At 38.4% G+C, this 20,605-nt stretch overlaps 1 protein-coding gene across 1 annotated transcript in view; it reads left to right on the forward strand.

The window, feature by feature from the left end:
* Positions 1-20,605, forward strand: part of Ttc29 (tetratricopeptide repeat domain 29) — a 293,590-nt gene that overhangs the window by 23,777 nt on the left and 249,208 nt on the right. Inside the window, exons 4-5 of the mRNA XM_023705716.1 lie at positions 9,125-9,348; positions 15,188-15,373. Coding sequence (XP_023561484.1) covers positions 9,125-9,348; positions 15,188-15,373 — 410 coding nt within the window. The remainder of the gene's footprint in view (positions 1-9,124; positions 9,349-15,187; positions 15,374-20,605) is intronic.

Genomic DNA, 20,605 nt, shown 5'->3' on the forward strand with positions numbered 1-20,605 from the left:
ATAGATAATTATTTACATTTTGTAAAATTATAAATTAAAACTTGTACATGTAATAGTTTCCTCTAAATATTTCAATTAGTAAACACCACTAGAAAATCATATAAAATTCTATTAAAAATCTCCTGGGAAGTAGATTTTATTTATTTTTAAAATTATAAAGCTAGCACGACTAGCTAAATTGAATATAAATATGAACTGAAACATAAATCTTCTATATTTATGTTCTGATTTTTGGTTGCCACTTTTATTGTGATACTTTCATTTACATAATTGCATGTAATATTCTATTTATTCAGATAATTTTATGAATTTTTCAGAAAAAATATAAATTAGCACATGCGTGTAGATTTTTTTCGAATAAAGCTTAAATGTTAGATATTTCAATCTTTATAAAAAGGAGAATTTTATTTAAAGTTATATCAATACATTAAATATATAATAGTGTAAGTGTAGCACAATACTTACACATTCAATTTTTAAATTTCCTTGTAAATACCACCTGAAATTTTTAAAGAAAATCAAGACAGTCATAATGACTATGCTAGTAAAATTCTTACTACATAATCAGTGATAATTGTTCCAGTATGAAGAGAGCTACATTTTTGAACTATGCATTAAAATTATTCATAAGTTGCAATGATTATATTATATTCATTATATCTTTGTTATTCTTTGAAGCTTTAAAATATTAGAAAAAATTAATAATGTTCATTTTAATGATTGATTCAAATTACGAAGACTAATTATTATGAAAGATTATTTTAATTCAGGTATAATTTTACTTTTGAAAATGTTGACAAATAATTGCTAAGTTAAGAAATAGAAAATAGGAGTGCTCATCTAACTATTTGTGATTGGTGGACATGCTGGTGTACAAGGTGACTGTTTTAGAGATGACATAATAAAATGAAAGTGTTTTCATATGCATTTTATTTGGACTAGCAAAATGTCTCATTAACTTTGTAAATATTTACTCTAAAATATCTTTCTCATTTAAAACAATGAGACTTATATTGCGTAAAAATTGTGCATCTGTAGGATACCACTTGTATTTACATTTCTGATAATGGAGTATTTGTTAACTCATCTCACAGTTTTGTGCTTTGCTGTTATCGAATGGGTGAGAAAGAATACCATGTGTAACTTTACATTTTTATTATTTGAGTGTTGTTTGATTTGCATATCAATTAAAATAATATCTATATTAATGTGAATAATGTTATCACATTTACATGACACAACTGCAGTTTGCTGAATTTCCAGTAGATGCCCCCAGAGACCAGTTAACTCACTGAAAAATCCTTAAAATTTGAAAAGGAAACATTGTTATTGCTATAACTTTCTCTTCCTAGAGTGTGTGGCACTTGAGAAACAAAAGTTTTAAAAATTTTAACTCTCTCTGAATTTGTGATCCTTTGATGTTTATTGTAAATATGTCTGAGTGGTGATAGTACCATTTCAGTTAGGGCAAGTCAATAGTATGAATAACAATTATTAAAAGCTTAGTATGTAAAATGAGTGCTGCTAGGTTTTCATTTTAATTCTCTATACTTTTAAGGGAAAGTCATTCCAAACATAGTTGACTTTCTTATTTCTTTCCTTAAATATATGGCTAGAGAAAGCTGCATCATTGTTTTAGCTTTCTGGAAAAATGGTATCTTTCTCACACGGAACTATTAAACATACCCAAACCACTTGTACAATTTGTTATCAGTTAGTACATGTATATTAGCAACTGTATGTTTTTCCTTTTAATTGTATATAACATCTACCTACATTGAAAATTATGGGCAGTGATACTGAGTCACTTTATTTCATGGAAATTATATTAACTGAAGCTATTTAAGTATTAATTTAAGTGAACGTAATCATCCCATAGGTGATTCCAGTAACATTTACCCTGAAATATGAATGTAAGACCGTTATAACTGACACAGACAACCCACTCATGACTTATAAATATTAACTTAATGGAATAAAAGTATTATCCTGACTTTTGATTAACTATTACATATCTTTTGAGTTTATCTTTGTCAGATTAAATAAAAATTTTACGATCATGTTTTAAAGTATCGTTTTTATTGAACTGTGTTTGAAATATTTGACTGAATGTGAAGCTTCACCTTGACACCATAATTTCAATTCATCCCATAAAGAAATATGTTAAATATATTAATCATATATTTGAAAAGGCAATAATGCCTTAGATTTTGAAAGTTAATCTTTAAGGTTATGCACTGGCTTAGGTTCAGAGAGAATAAAATAGGTGGTTATCTCTCTTTCTTGCATCTATCCATCTTTCTCATGTTGGTAGAAGTTGTGCTTTTTATCCTTTTAAATGTTTGTCATTGCTTTTCCTTGTGGATTTTATGCCCCTGAGTAGGAATCATATCTATTTAATTTGGATTTCATGGATGCTGCTGGCTGGCTGCTTCCCCCTTCCAAGGAGAGAGATCCTCTGGGAGAGGCACAAAATGACGCTGATTTCTTTTCCCAAGCCAGCATAAACGTGGATTAGCATGGATGAAGAGAATGCTTTTAGGTTGAAGTTTACATCATAATTCAAATTATGTCAAATTCCTAAACAAGCAATGCAAATAAGAAAAGATTTGCATAGAGGGAGAAAAAGCTACAATATTTGATATAATCAGAGGCAACGCAGGACGTGGGAAGCAGTCAGAATTTGTAACCAAAGAGAGCTGTGTGTGAATCTCAACTCCGAGGCTTATTAGCTTGTACGGCTTTGGGCAATTCACAACCTTACGAAGAGAATCTTTTATCACTAAAAATGGAAGTAGTGTTCTACACAGCTATTGAGTGAGTTAGAAATGATGTCTAGACAGTGCCTGACACATTGTGGGTACACCATCAGTATAGTAGTAGATGTTGAGAATAGTTCAAGGCAGAACTTGGAAACTGCGTTACATGTCCTTGGCTGAGTTCTAGTAACACCCTGCCCCAGTTTCCCACCCCTCCCAGACATTTAACTGCCATAAAGTTTGAGCCACATTTTCTCTTTTTTGTTCATTTCTAGATATTTTTAAATCTCACCATTTTTTAAAGAAATTTTGGGGTGAATTCAAAATAGTGACAAGACAGGCCATTAAATGATTTTAAATGGCCTTCAAACATGTATGAAATGCCTGGCTGTCTGATGTTATTCTTAAGTCTGTTCTGCAGTTGTGTTCCTGCCCTGGTGCAGCCCCAGGTATCTGCAGTGACAAAGGTGCTCCACAGGATAGAGATTTCCAGATTTCCAGTGCGTCTATGGATGCCACCACTTTTGCTCCTGCAAAAGGCATATAGTTTCTTCTCAGAATGCCCCTCTGACTGTGCAATGTTAAGTTGCTCCATTAAACTTTATCAGAATTCTCATCTTTACCTAAGTATAGTAATTTCAGGTCAAAGAGATGTCTTTCTTCTTGTGTAGAAAACAACATCTTTTAGTTTAGTTTGATACTTGTAAGTGATTGATTTATTTTTATTTTTAATTTTTTAAATTTATTATAAGTGATTTTAAACCAATGACTAATAACTTCATGTTCAAGTAAAATACAATTAAAATAACAAATTGAAGTTCTGTTTATATTTTTTATGGCTTTAAAAATTCCTTACCATTAATTAAATAAACTGTGGCTATGGTCTTGTTAAAAAATAGCAAGTTTTGGGGGACCACCCACTTAGGGGCCCCCTCCCATCTATCTCTCAGACAAGAAGTTTCTTTTCCCCAACAAATACATTCTGCTCAAAAAGAAATATTTCCATAAAATATAGTGATGGAAATTGACATACATTTTTATATTCAATCTATTTATTTATTTTTATTTAATTGTCTACTAAATATCCATATTACCTACCAAAGCTTAAATAGGAACTTATTTATCAGATTGCTCTCATGTATTAATAACAAGGCTTACTTAATGGCATTACATATACACACAAAAATATGAAGAGAAAAAATAGAGATGATGTCATCGTAATTACGTAAGTGTGTTTAAATATACTTCGACTTGAAATTTTTCTGTGAAGAAGGGCTATTTTAAAAAATTACTTGAAATTAAAAAATCTGTTATTAGTTCTATGTCATGGGTGTTCTGAAGGTAAAAGACACCTTGGAAACAATCATAGGCCTCCCGCGTCGGAGTCACTCAGTGTTCTTTGGTCCCAGGCAGCAGGAACTGGTCCTGACCAAATAAGGCAGAAATGTTATTGAAAGGATGTTAGGTAACTGGAAGAACTGAGAAAAAAGGTAGTACAGAGGAAAAGGACAAGACAGGGAACTACTGAGTACTTGTAGATAGCAAGAAAACTCAAGAATCTTGTGCAGAAGCTGCTGCCTGGCGAACTCAGCTCAGAGCGCCACCTCCATTCCAGGCTGCTTGCTTCAGCTCTCAAAATCTTGGGAAGAAACGCAGCTTGCCTAATTGGAGTCCATAGCCTTCCCTTGGTTACAGCATCCTTGCATTCTCATCCTACCATGAATACCTGCAACACAGGACTGTTCATTTCCAAAACACTCTAGTATGCTGCCGCCTGAGGGGCTGCTGCCCTGTGTCATGAGCCAGAGGCAGCGGAAGGGAAGAAGGAAAGCCCTAGACAGTAGTTATCTGTATTTCTGTTCCAAAAAAGATCAGAATTGGGGCAGGCCAGATAGCTCAGCAGACTAAAGCGCCTGCTTAAGCAGAGTGAAGTGGCTGGGCTTCAATCCCCAGCATGCCTTGCCGGCCCTGCCCCCAGGGCACAATGAAAAAGCAATTGAGACTGGGCATGGTGCCGCACCCAGCACTTGGAAGGCTGTGACCCCAGCACTTGGAAGGCTGAAAACAGGAGGATCACTGTGAGTCCGATATACATAGTGAGACCTGAATGATTTCTTAATTGCTATGCCTACTGTTTATTTTTATTATTTAAATTCAATGTTTTGCTGGGGAGATAGCTCAGTAGAATAAGCGCCTACCTGGCAAGCACAGGATCCTGAGTTCAATCCCCACTACTGGAAAAAAAAAAAAAAAAAAAAAAGTAAATTCAATGTTTTAATTGTAATCTATATAATTAAAAACAAAGTTTGCCTAGGCAGGCATTCTTTACTTCTAGGAACATTTACAGATGTCTGACACATAAATGTGCAAAAGTGGCTTCGTTTGCTTGAAACATGCCGGGGTTGCCTCATCCACCACCCTAAACTTATTTGGGAACATCAAATGCACCTTCCCTCGGACTCCCCGATTCAAGTTATGTGAATTCAAACTTAACATTTTTCTCAAGCATGTTGATGCTTTGCATTCTCCTCTTTGGCATAATACAAGTTACCCGTCACCCAGTCCATAAATCTGTCTTCCACCTTTGTTTCTCTCTGTCCTTCACACCCAGCATCCATTGATTCACCAAGGAATGGATATTTTTATCTTCTAAATAAATTCTGGGTCCCCTTACTTCCGCCTGCCCTCCTGCCTCTGCTCCACCAGCCACAGCCCCCAGTGTCTCTTTTCCAGAACCACTAGCATCCCCAGCTCTTCTCTCTGCTCCTAGTCTACCCTCCTTCCATCCCTTCCTTCAGATCAGAAGTGAATTTCAGAGTCACAACCTCCAGGATGCTAAATTGAAAGTCTTTATTTTTTTATAATTTAATTTTAATTCTGGCCCTGAGCCTTGATCCTCCCTAGTGTAAAAAATCCAATCTTGTCACTCTCAGGTAAAGTCCATCCAATTTGGCAATTTCTCAGGTTGCTCAGAATTGTAAAACCTCTCAGTTTCATCCTATTTTCCTGTAGAGAAACTGCATTTGACTGATGGGAGCAAATACATGATAGGGCATTGTATTTCACTTTCAAAACATCAGAAACATTTTTAGCATGAATTATGTCCCATGCAGTACTTAGGGCACTCTAATACAAAACAGTATGCATCATTTGTTGTTTATATGGTATTCAGTTTAACTAGGAATCCCACATCTTATCTGACTTCTCTGGGGAGTAAAGGGAAATCAGGTATAAAAGAGAGATACTAGATTCAGGTCACAAAGGAGGACCTGATAATTGTCACTGCATCTGCCTTCCCAGTCTCTAGTCCTTTTCTCTTCTTTGCTAATAGAACTCCAGCTTGGGTTGGGCACAATACACCCAAGATCACACAGGGTATTTGTGTTCCCAGACGCCTTGTGTACAGGCCCTAATCTGCTTAACTTTATGCAAAAAAAATTGAAGTGTTTATTTTTCCAGACACTGTGGATCAAATTCTCTCTGATATAGCTGAATGCAGTCTTAGCTTGTGGAGTCCTAGAGAGTGACCATCTCTGGTGCATTTGACCCGTCCTTGTTTTTCTTTCTATCTGGAAATATAGCATGGGCAGAGCTGGACGGAGCCTTGCCAGTGCTCCCCAGTGCCCTTCATTTCAATTATGGCTCTGTCTTCCTTTCCGGTGGGCAGCCCATAACCAACCTCTCAGCACACACCCTCTTTCCATGGCCACATAACACAGTGGTAGTACATGGGCCCTCTCTTTCCAGAATGTCCTGTCACACCTGAAGCCCATTGAAATAGTCTGTCATTCTTCTCTTACTGTTCTGGGACTGTGGAAATTCTAGAGCTGGTCCTGGTCCTCTGCTGCTTCTAAATCCTTGGTCACTTGCAGCTTTCTCTTGCCTTGTATAGGAGGAGGTGGCCAAAGGGATGTTGCTTATCTTCCTGCCTTCAAAGCGTCGAGGTGGGACACAGGATATGTATATCTTGTACTCTCAGGGCCCACTGGCTTTCACATGATGTTGTCTTGTTCTGTTCCATGGGCCTCAGGGATTTGAGTGGAGTGAGCACATGAGCATGTGGCCCTTGCTGGGCAGCATCTTGCCACTTGCTTCTGCATCCTCTTCCCCTCTGCCTCATTGGCAGGAGCAAACAACTGCTACTTTTCTTCTCGGACTCACACCCAGTGGTGGCTGTTGATTGCTAACCTAGGTGTGTGTTCATTTTGTTCTCTTCTGCACTAGTTCTGTAATAACTTGTCTGTCAGCTGGAGGAAGGCTACAGTTCCAAGGTGGTGCTCCCCTCGGCAGCTTTCTCCAAACTATGTCTGCATCCTGCCAGCATCTACACTCAGACTGTGCAGCAGCACCTATTACCCATCACTCCTTGCTTGGAATCTCGACTTCTTGTCATTATGTACCTAGAAGTCTCATCGTGGTGTGGTCCCTACTGTAAAAATAAAATAAAATAAAATAAAATAAAATAAAATAAAATAAAGCAAAACAAAAACAACTTCGTATCTCACCACTTTCTTCCTGATCACTCTGTCCTACACCTAAATGGATCCACTGAATAAGAAATTCTGCACAGATGGAAGCTGGATAGTTTTATTTTGCTTTGTCTTGTTTTTAATGTTATAGATTAATGCATTGCCAGTAGCCAAAAACTAGAAGCCTAAGGTTTCACATTTCCTAGAGTATTTTTGCAGAGATAATTTCCTTTGGTTCCTACAAAAATCCTGTGATGTAGGGAGGGCAGGTACTAATAGATTTCAGAGGTAAGAAGTCAAGTCTAGGAAAGTTGGGTCAAACTGGGCTCAACCAAGGGTGCTTTAATTTTGAGCTCTTCTCCCTCTACATGGAAGTATTTATTGTAATATGATGACATAAAGGCAGTTATTCTAAATAATGAATTGTCTCCTTTTAAAAATGTGGGGCCAGCCAAATAGCTCAGTGGATTAAAGTACTTGCAAGCAGGTGCACAGGCCTGGGGTTTGATCCCCGGGCCTGCTGTGCTGGCCCCACCCCTGGGTGTGGTGGCGTGCACCTGTAATCCCAGCACTTGGGAGGCTGTAACCAGAAGAATCACTATGAGTCCAATCTAGTAGTGAGATCCTGAACACCCTGTAGACCCTTCCCTAAAATACAGGGAAAAAATATGAAATAATTAATATAAAACCATACATTGCAGCATCTGGTTATCCTTTTGATAAAGTAATAGCCACCCAAAATCTATTATCTTCTACTTATCTTGACTTCTTGTTCATGGATTTTCAATAATTATTTATCATTTGCCTATTCTAGTTGTTGGGTGCATTCTACCATGACATTGAGGACTTCACAAGGCATTTGATCTATTTGGAGTGGACCCATGGACAGAAACTGAAATACAATAGCAGTTTATTGAATCAATACATGAAATAGTCATCTGTCACTTCATTTATCCCCTTGCATATTATTTTTTATTGAAGTAAGAAGTGAGTTTGTTTTTCTGTTTGTGTGGTCTTTGTTTTTGTTTGTTGAGATCAGACTTTACAAGGTTGTCTAGCTTGTTCTCAAACTTCTGGAGTCAAGTAATCCACCTTTCTCAGCCTCCCACCAGCTGAAAGTGAGCAGCAAATTATTAGTATAACAAACCATTAACTTAATTCTAACTGAAAACAAATATATGTATTTAGTAATCGATTTCAATGTTTTCCTAATGAATGAATGAACTTCCAGAACATACAATGAGAATACTTTTTTTTTTTTTTTGAGGTACCACAGTTTGAACTCAGGACCCTGCACTTGCCAGGCAAGCATTTATTCTACTGATTTAACTCCCTGTCCCAAAAATTCAATTTTTTTTTTTTGGCCAGCTCAGCCTGCCCTAAGGATGGGGCTGGTGCAGTATGTGGTGCCAGGCATTGAACCACAGTCCCTGCTTGCTTTCTAAGCTTGCCTGAGCAAGTACTTTAGACCACTGAGCTAGCTCGCTAGCCCCATTGTTCTTATATTAAACACCAAGCTTGATTTTTGCCTATCTTATTAGGAATTTTGACTGGTTCATTGGTTGATTTTAGGCAGGAGGTTGGTGTATCAAGTATTTTTGAATGTTATCTGTCCAATTACCTTATTTGTCCTTATCAAAGGGAGCTTAGCTCTGGAACTGTAGTTTTATAATGTAATTCCTTTAAACTTAGTGTATGTAGATAGCTCTTGGCATTTTTCATTAAACTGACGTTGTTCAATTAAGTGTTTGAAGCAAAAATCTTTTGATAGTTTTAGTGCTTTTACTGAAAGGGGGAAAAAGAAGCATAGTCCAACCTGTACTTATTGAAGAATGAAAACAGCACAGGATTGAAAGGATTGGGAGGAAGTCTTCTGTGTTCTGGTTCTTATCCCAGCTACAGGAACTCGTACAAGAAGAACATCTGCGTGGACATGCTGCGGGACGGCTATCACAAGTCCTTTGGCGAGGTCTTTGCACTGATGGAGCAGTGGGATGCCCTGAGGGAGGCTGCGAGACTGAGGTCTGTCTTCTGGCTACAGAAGCCCCTAGAGCAGCAGCCTGATAAACTCGATTTCCTCTATCAGTACCTAACCAGGGCCGAGGCGGCTGAACGGAAAGGTAAGTGGAGGCAGGGAGGGAAAGCCTGCAGGTTTAGCACCGCGCAGGAGGAAGGGTCCCAGTGGTTTCCAGTGTGAGTTGGAGACAGTAAGATGACTTAGCACAGGTTTGCCTGGCCAGTTAAGCATATTTATGAGACAAAGTACAATGAAAGTGGAGTCAGAAGACTGCCACTGGATTATCATCCTACGCTTGGGAAGACAGTGCATAGCATCTAATAGAATAAACAGAATTTCCCAGTGATTTAAATCTCGCATCACTCATTACAAACCTTTACATTAACCTGTGTATTATCTCAACACTGACTTTCACTGAGGACATACTTTCAGATTGCAAAGTGTGCTAATTGTCTAGCATTTATATATTGAGCTTTGAAAGTGTTACGATATCCTGTTGATAGGAATCTACGAATTTATGCTAGTGAATAATGAAAACACAATGAAATACCAGCAATGCACAATTATTATTAACATTGTTAAAATTATTTTCCATCAAGTCATTTCTAGTAAGTCTCTTTTTGGCCCAGTCTGATATTTTCCAGAAAGTTAATATATATTTTGAATATCAAAATATTTTCATCTGTATCATAATTATATGGATATTGTTGCCACAAGTATTTCTTAGTTATGTATTAGGAACTAGTCATTTTATTTATTTATTTTTAATTTGTACCTCTTTATGAGATACATTATGGTAATTTGCTACAATGTATAATAATCAAGCCAGAGTAATAAGCATTTTCATCTCTTGAGCAGTTAATCACTTGTATGTGTTAGGGGTTTTGTAGTCTTCCAGTCATTGTGAGATAGATCAGAGGTTGTTTTTTTTTTCTTTCTTTCTTTTTTTTTTTTTTCAGAGGTTGTTTTGCTGGGTATTTATTGTGCTAAAGAGAAAACAGGGATAGTTCCATATCTCTGCATTTTGGAGCTTCTCCCTGAATTTCTCTCTTTCCTTCCTCCCTCATATTTCCCATCTCTATAGTGACCACTAAGGAATTGATCATTCATAGTGAAAGGAGAAAAAAGTTAATTTTAGAATTTGGCATGTAGATTTGGTGTTCTCGATTATTCTTGTCCTCAGTATTTTAGATGAAAATACCACAAGATTCCAAAGGAAAAAAAAGCCCACATTTTGCCAATTTGCCAACATGTGGATTTAATTTCATGTCTTTATAGGATATGAATATCTGGGATATTTTCATCATCCTGTGTTACATAGAGAAAGCTAAGAAGGCCAAGGACAACAGTGGGGGAGAGAGGGCAGCAGAAGTCTTTAGCACTCTGGTGGCATTAGGGCCTATTTCTCATCAGGTGCTGACCCTACTAAGTACAAGAATGAGAGCAGTAATACAAGAGAGGGTGTCAGGTAGAATGAAGGGGTGGGGTAGCAGATGGTTGTTTATATTATGAGAAACTTGTAGCTGCGTGATTGATTTAAAAATAGAACTTCGATGAAATTTAAAATATGATTTAGGGCCGGCCAAATAGCTCAGCAGGTTAAAGCACCTGCAAGCAGGTAGAGGGACCAGGGATTCAATCCATTGGCCTGCATGCCGGCCCCGCCCTCAGGTACGCTGAGTCAGCAATTGAGACTGGGTGTGGTGGTGCATGCCTGTAATTCCAGCTCTTGGGAGGCTGTAAACAGGAGGATCACTACGAGTCCAATTTGGTAGTGAGAACCTGTAGACCCTTTCCTAAAATTAAAATAAAAAAGTGATTTATAGGAAAATGAATGCAACTAGAGGCTGTACTCATAAGTGAATTGGGCCGTGTGCAAATGTCATATTATATTCCTAGTGTAAGAACTTGAAATCAAGCAAATAAAATTTGAAAGGCACAATAGATAGAGTAAAATGGAAAGAAACTGCTCAAAAGGAATGAATAATTGAGATGAAAGAAAGGAAAAAAGAAAGGAAAAAATTGTGGAAAAATCATATTTGTATATACTCAGAACAGCTAAGATGATTGTATTACTAATTCCTCTTGGTTTTTTGAAGGCAGCAGTTAATACTTAAATTTTTTGAGCAATTTTTCATGCTTATTGACAACAAGGTACAATATAACAATCACTGTTGAAAACCTATCATCTTCAGTTTTTTGAGATTGTGTATCAATTCTGATGTCTTATCTATTATTTTTCTATTCTATTTAAAATAAAGAATAACAAAACTTTAAAAATTTTTGAAATAAAAAATTAAAGAGAAGTGTTCATGAAAAATAAGTAAAAATTTGATTTATATAATTTCTCAAGAAATTCAGTACTATAAAATAAAACATGCTATTATGTTAAAAGAAACACTAAAACTACATCCAATATTAGCCTCAAATTCTGAAGTGATATCTATACTGGAAGCAGAATTAATCAAGACAAATTTTGCCCATCAATCTTTTTTAAGTTGGATTTCATCATATTCATGGTTTTAAATAGTTTTCATTTCAGTAGCAAAAGTATGAGCCAAATATCACACTTGTCATAAGATGTCATGAATGAGTCAGCTTGTCATAAACTATTTTGTCATTAAAAAGAGGGAAAGTGCTAAAAAGTCTGTTTTAAAGTAGAACACATTTTAATTTCCAGTGTTCTATTAAAAAATAACTATGCATATAAATGAAAATACTTTTCCAATTTAAAAAGCTAATAAATCCTAGCTGTAGAATAGAAAACATTGTTATACAGGTCATAAAAGTAATGAAAACAATTTTCTTCACTGAATGGTTTATCATATATTTGTAGTAATTAAAGTTGAATTTGTTAAATAGGACAAAAATCACCTCTTGCTCAGAATAATGTTTCTCTAGAGTTATCTCCAACAAAAAGCTCTGGATTTTGCCTGACTCAAATATAGAAAATTAGGTCTGTTGCAATTAAAAAAAAAAAATAGGGGCTGGCGAGATAGCTCAACGGACTAAAGCGACTGCTTAGGCAAGCACAGGGACCGTGGTTTGGGGGGCAGGCAGAGCTGGCCAGAGTCCAGGCATAGTGGCGCATGGCTGTAATCCCAGCACTGGGGAGGCTAAAAATAAGAGGATCACCACGACTCTGAGCTGTGTAGTGAGACTCTGCAACAACCAAATACCTTAAAAAAGAAAGATAAAAAATTCATGGACAATTTTTAGTTGAACAACCCATAATGTTGATATGGTTATTTTTTAATTTGTGCAATTTTTTCATAGGCATCACATGAACTTTATTGAGGAAAACTGTGACTAGAACAAGGCATTTCCAGAAAATGAGATATTTGCAATTACTTTATTAATGAATTAATCCTAAATCTTAAAACATACTTATGTTACTACATGTTAATATGTGTGTATGATATATATATATCATACACCAGGCTCCATCCACATCATCATGGGGTCTGTGAAATTGTCCTGAAATAATGCAGCTCAGCATCCTCATGGCTTCTCCTTGGAAAAACTGTCACTCTAGGCTTACAGAGAAGTTCATTTGATCAAAGTTATGGCACTAACAATAGTCACCTCGCATCAGTTTCCTCTCTTGCAACTTAAAAGCATCAAGCTAGAATCATGTAAAGGACTTTAGAAAACATTCCTGCTTGCTGTAAAGTCACATTTCAAGTAAACAAAACAACCTGTTAAGGAAAGTTTGGAAAATATGGTGTGAACCAAGGTGAGTTGAAGTGCTTTATTACAAGATGTACAAGAGCCTTCAACATGCCAGTGGTATTGTGTGCGTCACTGAAACAGGACATTAGCTAGAACTTTTCCTTTCTCTTCATCATGGTGTTTCCTCTTCAGGGAGCACAATATCTAAATAAATATCCAACCATAGAACTGACTTTTTTCTAGGGGCTCAGGGAGATGGCGCAATGGAATAAGCATTTCCCTGGCAAGTGCAAGGGTCTGAGTTCAATCCCTGGTTCCGCAAAAAAACAAAAACAAAACAAAACAAAAAAAACCCTGACTTTTGTCTTCTCAATATACCCACTAGATAATTCAAAGGAGGGGTCCACATACCAGGAGAAAAGCCCACTTCGAATGTGAAGGTTACAGCTCATAGCTACAGAAAAATCGCTTAGCTATTAGACATAAATATGAAACCTTGAGAGTTTATACAAGTACAATACATGGTTCGAAAAAGGCTTTATGAAAAGTTGGGAATGTATTTATATTTAGTTACTGAAAAATAGAGAAACTATTGCACAAATATATGTACATATATACATATGTATAGCATATGTATATATATTATATATACATTTTATTACATTAGAGAATGCAATATGTTTTACTTACTGATATATTAAAGTGATAATAACTTTAGTCATTTTATATGATCAAGAACATAAAATATTAAAAATCACATTTTAGCAGTCCGATTATATTAGGAAATATATGTATTTCAAAAAATAATCTCAGCATTTTGGGAGTCGGAGGCAGAATGATTGCAAGTTTGAGCCCAGTCTGGGTAATTTAGCAATTTAATAAGATAGTGCCTCAAAAGATATGAAAGAAATAAAAGAAAAAATAAAAAGATATGGAGACATAGCTCAGTGCAAAGACCCTGAATTCAGTCTCTAATAGTGAAAAAAGAGGAAAAGAAAGAAAAAAGAAGAAATGAAGAGAAAGAAAAACACAGACACAAACAAATTGTGTGATTTCCCCCTTTGTAATGAAGACATATATATATGAGAAATGGCATGAGTTTTACCATTTCTTTTGAAACATTAGAGTGACTTATTCACAGTTCTTGACAGGTGCCCTTCGCCGTGCTCAGCTCCATGCACTGTTCTGAGCCTTTTAATTTCATCACATGGGTGTACGAATGGGGGACATTTTTCACAATTGTGGCCCTTCAGGAACATACTTACTGCCTTTTCTGATCGGAGAGAGCAATTAGGGTCAATAAATTCTAGCGCCTAATGATTGTTATGAGAAGGGCCCCTGAACTATAACCCGGTGGCTATGATGTACTTACAGATGTGCTTTCAGAATAAATATCTAAATAGCAAGCAGTTTCCTCATTTGCTCATATTCATCATTAAAAAGAGGTTTATAACAAAATAAAAAGAGGTCTATGAAACAGAGGCAGAATTTTTTTGAACATACAAATGCTTGTGTTCAAGTTTACTCCTGCAGTAGTTTATAAGATTGGTTCACGTTGCAGCACGCTTTAAGGCTATCTTGATAAACACGGTTAGTCGTGTGATGTCCCCCTTTGGAATGAAGACACCTTGCTATTTCCCCCATCTTCTCCACTTTCTTCATTTATATTATATTTCTATGGTTAAGAAATATTGTTTGGTCTATAATTTCTAATTATTTTGTGACCTTCAAGGGGCAAAAAGTATTCAGTGATACTAATATTCCTTCTGAAAGAATGAAATGCATCACTAACAGACATTATTCTCTTTTATATTTTACGGTCCTCTGCTTCAACCAGATACTATATCAGTTTCTAAAATGTTCTCAGTTTTCACAAGGGCTTTTGTTGCTTTGCTAGGTGCACATAATTAAGGTAATTATTTTAATCACTAGAATAAATTAATTTTGTCTTCAGATTTGATTTATGAAACACTTAATCAGATTGTTTTTGTGCTGGGACTTGAACTCAAGACCTTTGCACTGAGTTACATAATCAGGCCTTTTTTAAATTTTGAGACACAATTTCACTAAGTTGATAAATTGCCAGAGTTGGACTCTATTTTGTGATCCTCCTGCCTCAGCCTCCCAGAGTGCTGAATTTAACCACATTTTTAAGGAAAGAAAAGAAAAAAAAGAATAGGGGACAACTATCAGTGTTTTAATTTACTATTCCAAAGAATATGACTTGAGCCATTTTTCTGCTGCAGTTTATGATTCTTTTCTCTTCAAAGGGTACCTTGAAGATGTATATAATAACTTGTACGTTCTGGCCTGTTACTTCGATAATCCTGAAGATAAGTGGGTGAGGAACCACTTCTATGAACGATGTTTTGAGGTTGCTCATCTGATCAAATTTGATGGAGGGAAAAAAGAAGCAGAGGCGCAAGCACACTTGGGTCTTCTCTACGAGGAAGACGGTAGGTGGCCTTGGCCAGGCTACCGCGGGTGGGCTTTGCTGGACCTGAAACAGCACAACCAGAAAGCATTTGGGAGTGGAGAAAAGAACCAGTGAAGAGAATACAGATCCTGGAGGTCAAAAGGCAAAGCCTGGCCTTGTAGTCTCAGCCTCAGTGTTCGGTGCAGAATGGTCCTTGCAAGATTTCTCACAGGGCACCTGTCTGGACGCTCAGCCCAGAGGCCCCCAGCATGTGCAGGGAGAGGATGCAGCACCGTGCGCTCAGGCTGGCTGCAGGTGGCACCCATCCAAATGGTTTTCTTTTCCATCTACAAAAATGAGGGAAAGTGAAAGACATGCTGTGAGTTTCCTATGGCCCTGCTCCTGTATGTAAAGTCCCAAAACTCTCCATATAACTATAAAACTTATTGTACACTAATTTCTGAAGGAAATATACATTCACACTTAATAGTGTTTTCTTAAGAAAAGCCAAAGGCAAAATCTGAGCCAAAATGGGCAGGAATGGATTTTGTGAGGTGATCAAGGATTGCTAATAGGAATTTAAGAATTAAAATTATTTATGGGAGGGTGATATGTAGGTAATGTGCAAATAATATACATTCATTAGGAAGAGGTAAGTATTTTATTGTGAAGATGTTCTTTCATCTCTCAAACAACTATCTGGTTTTTCATAAAACTTAGCAAGGCAAATTTAAAATATTTATTATCTTGAGAATAAGACTACATTGCAATTTGAAGATCATTTAAGGTTTTGCAGTCCAGGGTGTTACATGTCATGAGAGTGTGATCCATAACTTGACCAACCCTAGACGGTGGTCTGAGGCCACCTCGTGTGACAGATACATGGAATACCAGAAAAATCCAGCATGGATAAAAGAGACCATGCAGTTTGGATTCAGGGAGGCAGGATGGGTGTGGAGCTCCTGGAGGAGCTTGGGAAGATGGATAACATTTAGACAGGTGAAGATGAGGGTGAGCTCTGCAAAATGAAACAACATCTACTGATGCGCAGTCAGAGAAAGCAAGAGGAGAAACACTCCCCTCCATGCGGGAAGTGTATTTCTGAGTACTGATGGGAAATCTCAGTGGAAAGCAGCCTAGCAACCTGCCAGCACTGAGTTTAAACTTTGCTTCTTCACAATATGAGTAAGAAAGTGGTGTGGGGTGATATGAAGTCTGTCTATAATGCAAACTGGGAAGAGGAAAAAGTGGACTAGGTGCTGTGGAAGGAGTTGCTCCACTAGGAAGAAACGATTGAAAAATATTTAAAAGAACAATGCATGCCTGTGACCTCAGCTATTCAGGAAGCTGAATCAGGAGGATTCAGAATTTGAGCAGAGACTGGGCAACTCTGAGATCTTGTCTCAAAATTTTAAAAAATAAAAATGACTGGCAATGTAGCTCAGGGTTCTTTAATTTCATGTCCAATGTCAGTTTTTGTTTAAATAAACTTCTACAAACTGAAATGTTTCACTTCAAAATAATTTATAATGCCTCAAGATAGGGGTAGTTAAATATATTAAACAATTCACATGTAGCAGATAAAACCATGAGGTTACAAAGTAGGGCAAAATTCACTCATTCAACAAATACTGATCGAGACCCTAATACCATGGGGACAAGCCAGTGAAGAAGACAACGCCTCGCTCTGGTGGAACTGAGCCATTTCTAAGTGCAGGTTGGTCATGTTATGCATATTCATCTTGTTGAACCATCAGTGAATAATCGATCTCCAAAACCTTTTCATCTGATAAAACTGAAAAACTGTACCCATTAAGCAACTCTCTGCCTTCCACTCCTGATTTTTTAAATCTCTGAGTGTCTTTCCTTTACAGGATTTATAAATTGCATGTTTAATTGATTTCTTCATCCATCCATTTTTTTTTTCAGAAAATATTGGCGGGTCCCCTGTTCCTTTATCAGTAGCCATGGCACAAAGGTTGCCCACGTCATCTTAGTGGGAGATTCAGCAGTTGAGGGCAAGGATGACTTTGGGAAGCATGGTCAGGGTGGGCTACTGTGAGCTAACACTTACAAGCTCTTTCACTTGCTTGCATTTAGATGCTCAACCTTCCAGCATGAGAAAGGGCAGTCTTATTATACAATAAATAGAATTTTTGGCTTTGAAATATTTTAAAGAAACCAGGCTTTAAAATGATCAGATGTGAATTTTTTAATGCCCTTATACAGTTAGCAGACCCTAGAACCATACTTTTATTGACTGTTACATAAACTAATGGAAGTCCGTGTTGATAAAATGGAAAAGTGTGCCTTGTAATGGTAAAAATTATCTGCAACCTTTGCAGTCTGGGGTAGAATTTCCTGAGAAGAGGAAACCAGAAGTGTCAAGACTCTATGACTAGGGTGGAGGGGAACTCACCTGCTGGAGAGGTCCTGCTGCGAAGATGGTGCTGTGGCTTCCGCCCATCTGATCTGATTGGTCCAGACAAGCGAATGGAGGCCCCACAACAACAGCTAGGCGGCAGCTGTGCACTGGGGCAGGTGGCAGCATCCTGATCCCACAGGGACCCCCATTTAGGTTAAAAGAGGACATTAGCTGGCAGATGGTAGTGGGCAGGTTGTCGGGGCCCCACCAAGCAGGCTGCAGTCCAGGGCAGGGCTCCAGCTCCCTCAGGGAACTGTAGAGCAAATGAGGAACATGAGCAGAAGCCATGGTCATAAAGACTGGGCACATGGTTGCAGTCAGGGGTAATGTTGAGCCCACTGGCGCAGATGTGACCAGGAGTCACCCAGAGCCCCCTGGCCAGAGTGGAGCACAGCAGACAGATCGAGCCCGTGCTGGTGCTAACAATGGGCTCTAGGGCTGGCAGTCTCTTCAGGTGAAACATCTTCCATCCTCTGCCAGGGAAAAGGACACAGTCATGGACTGAGCAACACTTACAGGGAATCACTGGCTTATCTTCTTTCAGAATTGTGACCTCATTAGTAAGGATCTTATCATGCAAACAGGACTGATAGATAAGCAGCATTCATGCCATGTATGGATCCCTGGAGCTCTGGAAAAAGCTCTCAGACACCAGACCAACAGAAGATGTGCTCATTCACTCATTCATTCATTCATTCATTCATTCATTCATTCATTCATTCCATGTCAGCACACAAAGGTCTAGCATGGCCTGACATCAGACTCTGGGAGAGAAAAAGCTAAGAGACATATCTAAGACAGCATGAGCCCCTCCTTTGATCTGAGCAGAAGCCAGGGCACAGCAGCCAGATGACATGGCAGAGCCCTAAGTATAGTTTTAGCCTGCCAGGTCACACAACCTTCTCCCCACAGTGGTAGAAGAAGTGGACCTGAGCCTCACCTTCTCCCTAATGGACTTAAGAGATTAGTTTGTTTCTTCCTAGCTTTGTAAGTAGGCAGTGTCTTTTCTTGGAGGTCGCTTTTAGATAAGTTAACCTTCAATCCACCTTTGAGAGCTCCCCTCCAATTCCAATGGTTAGGGTAGATTTTAAGTATCTTCACTGGGTCCATCAGAATACCAATCCATTTCACTCTTTGGCTTTAAGTATAGTGCCTGACTCTGGCCTTGGAGATGGTGTGGATGACTAGGAGTCCTCCCAGATGACAGGAGGATAGTGAGCATGCCTACAGAAGCCCAGCAAGGGAGACCTTGGCCATTGGAAGAAAAGCTTAGGAGGTTACAGATTTCCTTTCAGAAGACCCACATCTGTGACTCCAGCATACAGGCTGAGGAAAGGCTGACCAGGACATGGAGCATCAATGCCAAGTTCTTCCAATGACTGGGGAACTTCTGCAGACAGAAAGAGCCATCTGGATTGGTTTGCCAAGGTCAGAAACTACTGTTTTGGTTGACATCAGTTTCCTGGAAGGATCCTCACTAGTGGGCTCTGTGCATTGGCTGAGGCCAGGAGTGGCCAGGAACAGCAGCGTGTGGAATTGCATGACATGAGCACCAGCTCTCCTCCTGCACAGCAGGACAGAAAGCAGACCCAACAGAGGAGCTGCAGAGAGCATCACTCTGAGGCCTTTTCCCCTTTGCCACTCTGTTCTCACAGAGAGAGCTAGAGTGGGGGAACTCATGGATCCCTGTCATGCATGGCAGTTGACACTGTCCCCTCATATCACTTCCACCCATTCTTTAATGATCATGGAAAAAATATCCTCTACTATGAAAGGTTTTTTCTCATGAATTTTAACAAAGGCAATGGTTTGACTTTTCTCCCAGTAAGGTGCTCATCCTGTCCTAGGTAGTTCTCTTTAATAACACAAAACACAAAATGGTTTCACCAGGGGTCTCAGGCGCCAGGTCTCCCACTACTCAATATTTTCCAAAGCTGGATCTTTCTAACATCCACTAACTCTCAAAGCTGCTGACAACACTGTAAGTACACTCTCTGCACTCCTTTCCGAGTGAATTATTTCTCTCTAATCCTCTCTAACCTCAACCCAGTCCTTCTAAAGCAGTACCCCAACAGAGCTCATAATGATGGGTACAGGTTTTCCATAGTTTCGTGGGGTGCTCATGATTAGGAAAGTATAGCCCTATTATTACTAGTTTGATGAGGGCACAAAGACAATGGCAATATGACTTGGCAGAGTACTGATGCAAGTCCTGTTCTGCTGGCTCAGCCTTCATGAATCGATGCATATCCACCACCACCACCGCCTGCATGATCAGCCCTGGGACAGGGAGAAAGAGACAGGAACTGAGATATATGCCTTGTGGTTGCAGCCATAGGGCACAGCTACATAGCTCTTTCTAGTTTGACCAGCCTGGGTAACCTAGTGAGACCCTGTCCTCAAAATAAAATTAAGTTGTAACTCAGTAGGAGAGCACCCCAGGGCTTAATCCTCAAAATCACACACTCACACATACCAGAATTCTCATAATGGAAAATTTCATTCAGTAATGTTGAGAATGTTGAGGACATACTTGGATAATTTCCCTAAACTGCAAAGAAATGACTGAGAAATAAAAACAATGAAAGAAAACCATAAATATAGAAGTTCTTGAGGAAGAATACACAACAATTGAAATAAAAGCAAGAAACAGGCTGGCAAGATATCTCAGCAGACTAAAGCACTTGCTTAGGCAAGCTTAGGCAAGCACAGGGACTACAGTTTGACCCCTCACACTACATGCCGTGCACCAGCCCTGCCCTCAGGGTAGGCTGAGACGGCCCGAGTCTGGACGTAGTGATGCACACCTGTAATCTCAGCACTGAGGAGACTGAAAGCAGGAGGATC

Source organism: Octodon degus, unplaced genomic scaffold (assembly GCF_000260255.1).
Source record: "Octodon degus isolate 3935 unplaced genomic scaffold, OctDeg1.0 scaffold00227, whole genome shotgun sequence".
NCBI classification, from domain to species: Eukaryota; Metazoa; Chordata; class Mammalia; order Rodentia; family Octodontidae; genus Octodon; species Octodon degus.